At 43.8% G+C, this 11,619-nt stretch overlaps 1 protein-coding gene and 1 pseudogene across 1 annotated transcript in view; both read left to right on the top strand.

Annotated features, from left to right (window-relative positions):
* Window positions 1-654: 654 nt before the first annotated feature.
* LOC124778449 lies at window positions 655-772 on the top strand (annotated as a pseudogene).
* Window positions 773-5,772: 5,000 nt separating this feature from the next.
* LOC124776115 (homeobox protein unc-4 homolog) overlaps window positions 5,773-11,619 on the top strand; it is a 158,650-nt gene continuing 152,803 nt past the window's right edge. Inside the window, exon 1 of the mRNA XM_047250957.1 lies at window positions 5,773-5,869. Within this exon, the coding sequence (XP_047106913.1) occupies window positions 5,773-5,869 (97 nt within the window). The remainder of the gene's footprint in view (window positions 5,870-11,619) is intronic.

The following is an 11,619-nucleotide window of genomic DNA, read 5'->3' as shown; positions in this document are numbered from 1 at the left end:
TAAGGAGTTGTCCAGAATACTATCTCATAAGACTTCAGTAAATGAAAATATGCAAAATACTGTAATTTTCATCTGAAGGTCTTAGGAGGAGTATCATTTGGATTTTCTGGTTTAAGTTTTCATCAATATGCGAACCTAAGAACATTCAGTTTTCTTTGCTATTTATTATTTCTTGTTGGTGAACTAGGCTAACAGGAGGCAGTACACTTTTGACAGTACAAAACTGGATGAATTGCATTTTTTCAAAGCCTAACGATAGCAGTTTCACCCAAAACCATTCAATATCTTGCACAACCATGCTGTTTACTGTTTTCTCTGTTGTATCATCTCCAAACAAGACTGATGCTGCTTCCTGCTTCAAATGAAATGGCAGATCATGAACATAGAGCAGGAACAATAGTGGGTAAATTTCGAACCGTGTGGGACTCCGACTGTAATTTCTCACTGTGCAGATGATGTGACGTTGCCCTTTGTATTACTCAAACAGCCTAAGGTAACTTTCTGTATTCTGTTTCTTAAATAAGAACTAAATCAGGCATTTGCTGAATTATGTATCCCATAAAATCTTGACTTCTCTAATGGAACATTATGACTGACACGATAAAATGTCTTTGAGAAGTGACAGAAGATTTTTTAGTGTCTTATTGGATACATGGCAATGGCCTCGCCTCAGTGGATACATCGGTTCCCGTCAGATGACCGAAGTTAAGCGCTGTCGGCCGTGGCCGGGACTTGGATGGGTGACCATCCAGGCCACCATGCGCTGTTGCCATTTTTCGGGTTGCACTCAGCCTCGTGATGGCAATTGAGGAGCTACTCGTCCGAATAGTAGCGGCTCCGGTCACAGAAAAACATTATAACGAGCGGGAGAGTGGTGTGCTGACCACACACCCCTCCTTTCCGCATCCTCAGCTGAGGATGACGCAGCGGTCACATGATCCCGATCGGCCACTTACGACCTTTGCAGCAGTTTTTTCACCTATTTTTCATCACCATATCCAGTTTTGGTTTAGGCATCCTTGTCTGTTCCAATTTCAAGTGGATTACAACTGATCTTTCCATCTCTTCTTAGGAGCCCAAAATCCCTTTTCCCTTCAGGTGTACATTTGATATTATTTTAGGCATTAATTCTTCTGGATCCCTTTGAATGTGTACATCCCATTTCATTCTGTACTCCTCTATTTTATGAAGTATGCTTTGGACAAAACAGTTCATTCCTTGTTTCATTATTTTTTGTCGGATCTATGAGACTGTAATCAGCTAAAGGTCTTAGGACTCTCACATCTGCTGTCTCAGTCCTCCTCCTTTGACAGGCAGTTAGAGTCCGAGGTTCTGACGCGCACACTACAGCTGGTACTGCCATCACATTATAAAAATTTAGTACTGTGTCTTTTCTAACTTTTTTGAGGAGAGTGAGACTTATAGTATATCCCAAATTTTGGAAGTTTTGCACTCTGTATTCTTGATCACTGCGTGTGATACATGAGGTATTTAAAAGTATTTATTTGTTCTATCTGCTCATTGTCAGTTATTACTTTTGTCCTTAAATGCTCTTTACCATGGAATGTCATTGTCTTAATTTTACGTTTAGATTTTGTCATGTTATAATGATTTACTACCTTGTGCAAGGACCAAACTGCTGTCTTTAATTTATCTCCTGAGTCCACTAAGATTATTTAATCATCAGCAAATAATAGATGATTAAATTATCATTAAGCTTATGATCGCGCACTACTTTATCCTACCATGTCTTCATGACGTCGTGTATGTATATATTAAATGATGACAGAATGAATTAGTGCACCATTATAGGCTTAGCACTTAAGTTATAAATACCCTCCTGTTTTAAGATGATCAAATAATCTTAGCGGACTGTAATATTTTTAAAAGTAATTATTAACAATATATGCTACACACAGTCTTTCTTTTACCACGCACCCATTCTCTTTCTGTTTATTAACAATATCCGGTACTGATTTCATTTTATTGGGTGATCTATCAAATTGTGGCAAAATGTGCACACTTCTGGATTTCCTACAATTTTTCTTAATAAGCTACAGTACTGTTTAGAATAAGAATTTTTTTCTGGCTCATTACTTTTTATGCATATTTTATACATGGCCTTTTTTTTCTTGTGAAGCGACTCTAATAGCTATTGCGATCGGGGGTTTACTGAATGACTCGCTGGCGATCAACCACCGCAACCGTTGCCCTCTCGTCTTCCACGTCGTCTGCACGCAATGCGTGAAGTCATTTTGCACTCATCCTACCCCAGGAACGATGTATGCGGTGGTAACGATGTACTCAGTCTTCTGTTTGCCTTTAAATTAATGTTACCTGTCAGATCCCCGTATTTGTCCTCCTCATTGTATGTGATTCTCAAATTAACAGGTGCTCGTTTCTCCTGATTTACTACAACGAGGGTGACTCGCTCTGCATTATTGATCACTGCTACGTCAAGTAGAGTGCAACGGATCGTTTCGTCAGTTGTTAACCTGCGGTTCCGGTAATTTTTGTATACAATATTTTCTAAAACAGTGAGTCTTATGGGTTGTTGGAGGAAGGTGTTTCTTTAAACGATACGGCTGTCCCAATGTCTGGTGGGTTATTTTGACGACCTCATCCCGCCTTTTTCTATATTCGTGTATTGCGCGATATGCTCCCATTTTGTCAACGTACAGTAACCACTCACAGACGCTAGGTGGCAGCACTAGCACTTGAGGGTATATACAGTGTGTCGGGAGGACGTTGAAAGCAGTTATCGTCGCAATGAGGAAATGGAGCGATTTATCTCACGTCCAGGATGGCATGATCATTGGCTTTGGGGAAAGGGTGGAAGTATCTCCAAAACACCCAAGTCTGTAAACTGTTCGAGTGCCGCCGTGGTTAAAGCATATCGTGGACGGAAAAATGACCCTATCGAAAACGAGCACCGAAGAAAGTGTGGAGGACAACGGGCTAGAAATAACAGGTGGGCAGGACGACTGCTGAGACGCTCCTTCGGACAGATGTCCGTTGGCATGTACGGCGTGAAACGTCTGAAACCGAGCACCTTGCCATAATTGTCGAAAGCCTCCAGGTCCAGATTGTATACCGATTAGGTTCCTTTCAGATTACGCTGATACAATAGCTCCCTACTTAGCAATCATATACAACCGCTCGCTCACCGATAGATCTGTACCTACAGAGTGTAAAATTGCGCAGGTCGCACCAGTGTTTAAGAAGGGTAGTAGGAGTAATTCATCAAACTACAGACCTATATCATTGACGTCGGTTTGCAGTAGGGTTTTGGAGCATATACTGTATTCAAACATTATGAATCACCTCGAAGGGAACGATCTATTGATACGTAATCAGCATGGTATCAGAAAACATCGTTCTTGTGCAACGCAGCTAGCTCTTTATTCGCACGATGTAATGGCAGCTATCGACAGGAAAGCTTTTGACACCGTTCGTCACAAGCGACTTCTAATCAAGTTGCGGGCCTACGGCGTATCGTCTCAGTTGTGCGACTGGATTCGTGATTTCCTGCCAGGAAGGTCGCAGTTCGTAGTAATAGACTGCAAATCATCGAGTAAAACTGAAGTGATATCAGGTGTTCCCCAGGGAAGCGTCCTGGGACCTCTGCTGTTCCTGGTCTATATAAATGACCTGGGTGACAATCTGAGCAGTTCTCTTAGTTGTTCGCAGATGATGCTGTAATTTACCGTCTACTAAGGTCATCCGAAGACCAGTATCAGTTGCAATGCGATTTATAAAAGATTGCTGTATGGTGTGACAGGTGGCAGTTGGCACTAAATAACGAAAAATGTGAGGTGATCCACATGAGTTCCAAAAGAAATCCGTTGGAATTCGATTACTTGATAAATAGTACAATTTTCAAGGCTGTCAATTCAACTAAGTACCTGGGTGTTAAAATTACGAACAATTTCAGTTGGAAAGATGACATAGAAAATATTGGGGGGGAAGCGAGCCAAAGGTTGCGTTTCCTTGGCAGGACACTTAGAAGATGCAACAAGTTCACTATAGAGACAGCTTACACTACACTCGTTCGTCCTCTGTTAGAATATTGCTGCGCGGTGTGGGATCCTTACCAGGTGGGATTGACGGAGGACATCGAAAGGGTGCAAAAAAGGTCAGCTCGTTTTCTATTATCACGTAATAGGGGAGAGAGTGTGGCAGATATGATACGCGAGTTGGGATGGAAGTCATTAAAGCAAAGACGTTTTTCGTCGCGGCGAGATCTGTTTACGAAATTTCAATCACCAACTTTCTCTTCCGAATGCGAAAATATTTTGTTGAGCCCAACCTACATAGGTAGGAATGAGCATCAAAATAAAATAAGAGAAATCAGAGCTCGAACAGAAAGGTTTAGGTGTTCGTTTTTCGCGCGCTGTTCGGGAGTGGAATGGTAGAGAGATAGTATGATTGTGGTTCGATGAACCCTCTGCCAAGCACTTAAATGTGAATTGCACAGTAGTCATGTAGATGTAGATGTAGACGTGTAGATGTAGATGAAGGGTGAACAGACGTGCAACTGTTGAACAACTGCGGCCCATGTCAAGCAAGAGGCTATCAACAGGATCTCCTCAACGACCGTTCAGCGAACGTTACGGATCATGCTTCTCCGCATAGGGCGCCTCGTTCACGCATCCGAGCTGACTGCTGTCCATCGGCTATATTGAAACTGGACGTTACTGAGTGGCGACAGGTGGTGTTTTCAGATGAATCACTTTACACGCTCCATCGGACAGATGTCCGTTGGCGTGTACGGCGTGAAACGTCTGAAACCGAGCACCTTGCAATAATTGTCGAAAGCCTCCAGGCCTTAGGACGTTCCCTGTGTGATTTTATCATTCTGGAAGGCACAATGGAACAGTAAAAGTATGCGTCTATTCTTGAGAACCACGTCTATCCTTACATGCAGTTTCTTTATCCTCGGCACGAGAACATCTACTAGCAACGAGGCACACAGCTCGCACTGTACGTGCTTTATTCTAAGAGCACCAGGATGAGTTTATCGTACCCCCATGGGCACCAGATTCACCGCAATTAGACTCAATCAAGAACCCGTGGGATCATCTCGATCGGGCTCTTCGCGCCCCAGATCTTCAGTCGAGAAACCTTGCGCAGCTGGGCACGTCACTGGAGTTGAGGTGGCTCCACATCTCTGTCGCTACCTTCCAGAACATCACTGGCTCTCCTCCTGCACGTCTTGCAATGGTCCGCCCTGCAAAAGGTGGTTATTCAGGCTTATGACAGGTGGTTACATTAATATGACTGGACAGTGTATAAAAATGGCACTTTAGTATATACTGACTGATAGGGTAGACAATAATTTAAATGCCGCACGGGATTAGCCGAGCGGTCTGAGGCGCTGCAGTCATGGACTGTGCGACTGGTCCCGGAGGAGGTTAGAGTCCTCCCTCGGGCATGGGTGTGTGTGTATGTCCTTAGGATGATTTAGGTTAAGTAGTGTGTAAGCTTAGGGACTGATGACCTTAGCAGTTAAGTCCCATAAGATTTCACACAAAAATAATTTAAATACGATATTTTGAGGGCGTCAAGGCAAAAGGAAGCCGCGCAGAGGCTGTGCTTTCACCGGACGCTTCGTTATTAGGTACAGCCCACGCTGCGTTCGCCGTGGTTCGCTCTGTCGGCGGGCGTGGTCGCAGACAAAGGAAACGGTCTGTGTCGCCATCCAGTGCGTCACAGAGCGCGCTGATTTTATCTCGCTTGTCGCTCCCTGCCTGCCAGCGAAGAGCGGTCCAGATGGCGTCCGGATACCCCGCGCTGGATTTGCAGCAATTAGCTGGCTATTATCATCGCTGTTCCGAAGTCGGCGCGCCTGCGGTCGGCGACGGCATTGGTGAACATCCGCTATCAACAGGTCCGAGTAGCGCTTGCTAATCTGTCATAATAAAGTAATTATTTGAGCGCTAGCGTTTCGTAAGAAGGCGCAATTAAAAAAACTCAGTAGCTTTTATCTACTGGGAACTCCTGTCGTGGATGTCGCGTAGTAGTCTCGCTGCGTAGCCTCGCCGCTTGTCGCTGCCTATCTGCCGTGTCGATCGGTAGTTACTTTGTACAGTGAAATTTTTGATGGTGTTATAATTTCCTCTAAACAGCATATACGAGATTACTCTCTTCCTTTTCAACTGTCCAAGAGTTTCCTCCTGAGCTGCTCCTTTCCTGCCTAACACCTCGGCACTTTATCTCTTTTCGGTCTTCTTCCTTTCCACTTGCTCTAATTTATACATTTCATGCATAAAACAAGCTACTGTCTCCGTAAAATGCAGATAACCAAGAGAATCCTTTTAGTAGATGGTGGCGCACGAATTCCGTGTAATCTGTAGCAACTGCTTGTTGAAACAAACTGAAACCTGTTGTCACTGACAGTGCCTGCATAGAAATACTGATATAAAATTCGGAAAGTCTTAGATACTCGTAGTTGTAAAAAAAAAAAATAATAAATCGAGGAAAGATATAACAATATTAATTATTATTCTTCATCGAAAAAATGACAATAATCCAGATGACAGGTATAAATCGCTATTATCTCTACACAGCCAAAGAGGAGAATAAAGAAAAAAACCCTAATCGTAGACTGTTATTATTCGGAATGATTATTTGGATTAAATAAGAGAGAAAAAATACCCATAAAAACACTTATTAGAATAGAGACGTAACATAAGCAGTGTGCACAGGCATGCTATTGTCAATTTGACTGAAATGCCTACCTCTACCCTACACTGAGGAAAGGAACGTCGTCCGGCTACAAGGAGGTGCTGCATCAAGCACAGTTAACACAAAACAAGCATGCGAGTGCGAGCGGAAAAGTAGTGCACCCGAATATCTAATGTGAATACTCTTTAAAGTGTTTCAGACGTCGCAGCGCTCGTGTGCGCTCTGGCACTTTCATGCTGAAGGAGAAGATGCTCCATGTGTGGTAGAACTCTTCCAATTCGGAACTAGATTACGCCACGTTGTTTCCCACGAACCGACGTTGTTTGGTTACACACGGCCATATACTAGCACTCTAGCGGCAGTGTATTGCAGCTTGTGGCTGCGAAGCTCCGAATAATATTCATGACATGTGATGCCTCAGCCAGTTTGGAGAACTGAATAATAAATTCACAGGCATTCCTTTCAGCACAATCTCGTACATCAGGCCGACATATTCTTCGTGATGCTATGTGCAGCAGCAGTAAATACAATCTAATGACAAATTAAAATAAGGTGTTAAAATACTCTACAAGTACTTAAGATGTTAAAAAATGTCTTTGCAGCTAGCAGAAATGCTAACTGATAGTGCCATGTGCATTTCGTTTCATTCATTTAATATATGTATCATCATTTGTCTCATTTTTGCTTACATCCGAAACTGCCTTCTGCCTATATATTTTCCAAGTATTACAGCGTTTGACACTGGTGTTATCGGTATAGTTTTCTCCGACACCACCCATTTCTTGGCGTAAACTACGACTAAATATTGCGCCAGTAAGCGGGTTGAAAACTATTAAACTGATTTATTTTCTGGATAAAATGTCGTTGTAGAAAACATTGTTTGTTTCTCGTTTGGATCGAGAAATGAAGACAGACTTATTAAAAGAAGATATACGTGATTGATCAAAAGTATCTGGATACCTGGCAGAAAATGACTTACAAGTTCGTCGCACCCTCCATCGGTAATGCTGGAATTCAGTATGGTGTTAGCCCAACCTTAGCCTTGATGACAGCTTCCACTCTTGCAGGCATACGTTCAATTATGTGCTGGAAGGTTTCTTGGGGAGCCCATTCTTCACGGAGTGCTGCACTGAGGAGAGGTGTCGATGTCGGTCGATGAGGCCTGGCACGAAGTCGGAGTTCCAAAACACCCCAAAGGTGTTCTCTAGGATTCAGGGCAAGACTGTGCAGGCCAGTCCATTACAGGGATGTTATTGTCGTGTAACCACTCCGCCACAGGCTGTGCATTATGAACAGGTGCTCGATCGTGTTGAAAGATGCAATCGCCATCCCCCAATTGCTCTTCAACAGTGGGTAGTAAGAAGGTGCTTAAGATATCAATTTAGGCCTGTGCTCTGATAGTGGCACGCAAAACAACAAGGAGTGCAAGCCCCCTCCATGAAAAACACGACCACACCATAACAGCACTGCTTCCGCATTTTATTGTTGGCACTCATCAAATGGTTCAAATGGCTCGGAGCACTATGGGACTCAACATCTATGGTCATCAGTCCCCTAGAACTTAGAACTACTTAAACCTAACTAACCTAAGGACATCACACACATCCATGCCCGAGGCAGGATTCGAACCTGCGACCGTAGCAGTCGCGCGGCTCCGGATTGAGCGCCTACAACCGCTAGACCACCGCGGCCGGCTGTTGGCACTCTCTCGCAGATGATGTTCACCAGGAATTCTCCAAACCGACACCCTGCCACCGGATCACCACATTGTGTACTAGGATTCGTCACTCCACACAACGTTTTTCCACTGTCCAATCGTCCAATGTTTACGCTCCTTACACCAAGCGAGGCGTCGTTTGGCATTTACGGGCTTATGAACAGCCGCTCGACTATGAAATCAAAGTTTTATCTCCTCCTGCCTAACTGTCATAGCACTTGCAGTGCATCTGGATGCAGTTAGGAAAACCTGTGATGGTCTGGACAGATGTCTGCCTATTACACATTACGACCCCCTTCAACTGTCGGCGGTCTCTTGTCAGTTAACAGACGAGGTCGGCCTGTACGCTTTTGTGCTACACGTATCCCTTCACGTTTCCACTTTACTATCATATCGGAAATAGTACATGTTTAGGACTGTGGAAATATCGCGTACAGACGTATTTCAGAAGTAACATACATTCACCTGACCACGTTCGAAGTCCGTGAGTTCCGCGGAGCGCATCATTCTGTTCTCTCACAATGTCTAATGACTACTGAGGTCCTGATATGGAGTACCTGGCAGTAGGTGGCAGCACAATGCACGTAATATGAAAAACGTATGTTTTTTGGGGTGTCCGAATATTTTTGACAACATAGTGTACATCTTGTTACACGACAAGAAGCTTAAATAAATATGCGAGCCGGCCGCAGTGACCGAGCGGTTCTAGGCGCTTCAGTGTGAAACCGCGCGACCGCTACGGTCGTATGTTCGAGTCCTGCCTCGGACATGGATGTGTGTGATGTCCTTAGATTAGTTAGGTTTAAGTAGTTCTAAGTTCTAGGGGACATGACCTCAGATGTTAAGTCCCATAGTGCACAGAGCCATTTGAATTATGCGACATTAGAATCATAGTTTCTTTTGGGTGATCTAAATAGCTAATATGCCGTTTCACGATAGTAGTCGTCGTGAATATACGGACATCATAGCTTAATAGTGGAAGACTTTTGTAACACCACAGTTTCATATAACAGATCTTCCACTTTCGTAATCAACAAAGCCGCCATAAGACCACGGTGTACACATGTTTTCAAGTGTTATGTGCTCTGAATAATTATACTTTAGTGTTTGCATTTGCGCTTTGCGTCAGGAAGAACCACGTAAGTATAACTTCTACAATTCGGGATTTCTACAACAGCTATGTGTGGGATACAGCTTTTTCTGTGTCATCCATGTTACTTCCAAACACATATCGTATTCCAGTTTCGGATGTGGTAGGGTCACAGTTCGTTCCCCCTTGTGCTTCGCCTCTAAGTATAACTTGCATCATACTTCCTTTTTGAAGTGCCAGATATGCCTAAAATGTTAATAATAACAATAAGTTGGTGATTTTTTGAGTTGTATTATGCAAACTCAGTATTTTGAGTTTTTGACTCAGTTTAGTTTCTACACCATTAACTAGTTTTCACGCCATTTATGGTTCATCATCAGTTGGTTGTGCTTTTCGGGACCACGTGCAGCTAGACGCTGCTATGAAACTTAAAGGTTGTTATGTTTTAGGTACATACAGTGCACGTGGAGTGTTTATGCATGGCAGATTATTACCGATAAAGAATATCTTGCTGGCAGTACACACACATACACAGTATTTAGCTGCAATGTTTGGTTGCAGTTCGTCGTCTACAATGGATATAGTGAACATCAATAATAATAAATTTCTTAAATACAATAAAATATATAAAATGTTGTAATCCAATCATATTGATGATTCGCTGGCAGTAGTGCTTACTGCACCGCTTTAATATATCTTCCAAGAAATTATGATTCAGAAAAATACACCATTCGATAAGCATTCATTCGAAAATTGAAAAGTGGATGTGCAGCGTAACTGATTTAAGAATTATAACACCTTCAAACTGGAACAACTTTGACATCATACTTTAACAGTATACAATCATACTGTGCACTCATCTTTTATCAGTATTTCACTTAGCACTACGAATGTGAGCACAGCCCTGCAGACTATGGCAACGTGAGCATGTAAATGCTTTTTCTTTCAGTGGTTTCTGCCTATATTCAGGAAACAGCGTTTTTGTTTCTTTCTTTTATGTCTTGCCTTACTCAGCTGCCTGTGGTTTGTCGTTTCTACTTGTGCATTGGAAAATACTGTCTGGTGTACTGTTGACAGCAAGGGTGTGTGAACAAGCGCCTTTTCCTGGCTGGCAGGTGGTCAGGCAGAAAGTACATCTTGGGACTTAACAAGTCGCTTTAGCTGTATTTAATCTTTTTGGTGTCAGATCACAACCGGTTTCGTGGCACTGAAAAACACAACCTCAGGTGAAATGTAACTTTATCATAAGGTGTAAACTGAAAGTGTAGTGTAGTTTTCCGCAGTCTTTATTGTCCGGGGACTGTGATTGCTGTGTGCGGATGCAAGCCGAGTTGATGACACTTCACTCTTAGCTCCAGGCTGTGATGGCTTTGGTTACACAGCTTGAAGTTGCAGTGGATGGGCATCACAGTTGTAGACCAGCCGTGGGTATCCAACGAACGTCCAGCATGACTCACAAGTCTGCTGATCGGTCTGCAATGGTGGCCAGCCCAGTTACTGCTCGCACTGAGGTTGACCCCTCTCCTTGATCGAGTGGGAGGTCGCCTCAGGATATGGCAGGCGGTGAAAGACTTCCCAGGGGACTGAACGTAAGGACTCCGCAGCTAGTCTGACAAATTGGTTCCTGCTGCTGTTTGTGGCTGACATTGTCCCTCACCCAGATGCAGTCACGTGTCCTGTTACAGAGGGAACCTCTCATCCTGCAAGGTCTGAGCAGTCACAGAGGTTGGGATTATTGTTGGGAGCTCCACTGTTAGGAGCTTTATGGGGTCCCTTTGGGACATGGCTGCCAAGGAGGGGAAGAAAGCCAATGTGCACTCTGTGTGCATACCGGGTGGAGTCGTTCCAGATGTGGAAAGGGTGCTTCCGGATCCATAAAGAGCACAGGCTGCAGCCAGCTGTTGGTGGTGGCTCACGTTGGTACCAATGATGTGTGTAGCTTTGGTTTGGAAGAGATTCTCTCTGGTTTCGAGCGGCTAACGGAAGTGGTGAAAGCTCGCCATTTGCAGCATAGTCGACAGGACCGTTTGCAGACATGTGGTACAAAGCCGATTAGACGCTCTGGATCAGAGGCTCAGGCGGTGCTGCGACTGTGTAGGCTGCAGATTCTACTTGCGCCATAGGT

This window comes from Schistocerca piceifrons, chromosome 2 (assembly GCF_021461385.2).
Source record: "Schistocerca piceifrons isolate TAMUIC-IGC-003096 chromosome 2, iqSchPice1.1, whole genome shotgun sequence".
In the NCBI taxonomy this organism is placed as follows: Eukaryota; Metazoa; Arthropoda; class Insecta; order Orthoptera; family Acrididae; genus Schistocerca; species Schistocerca piceifrons.
Note: the sequence above shows the minus strand (reverse complement) of the source record. Positions and strands in the feature narration are given on the sequence as shown.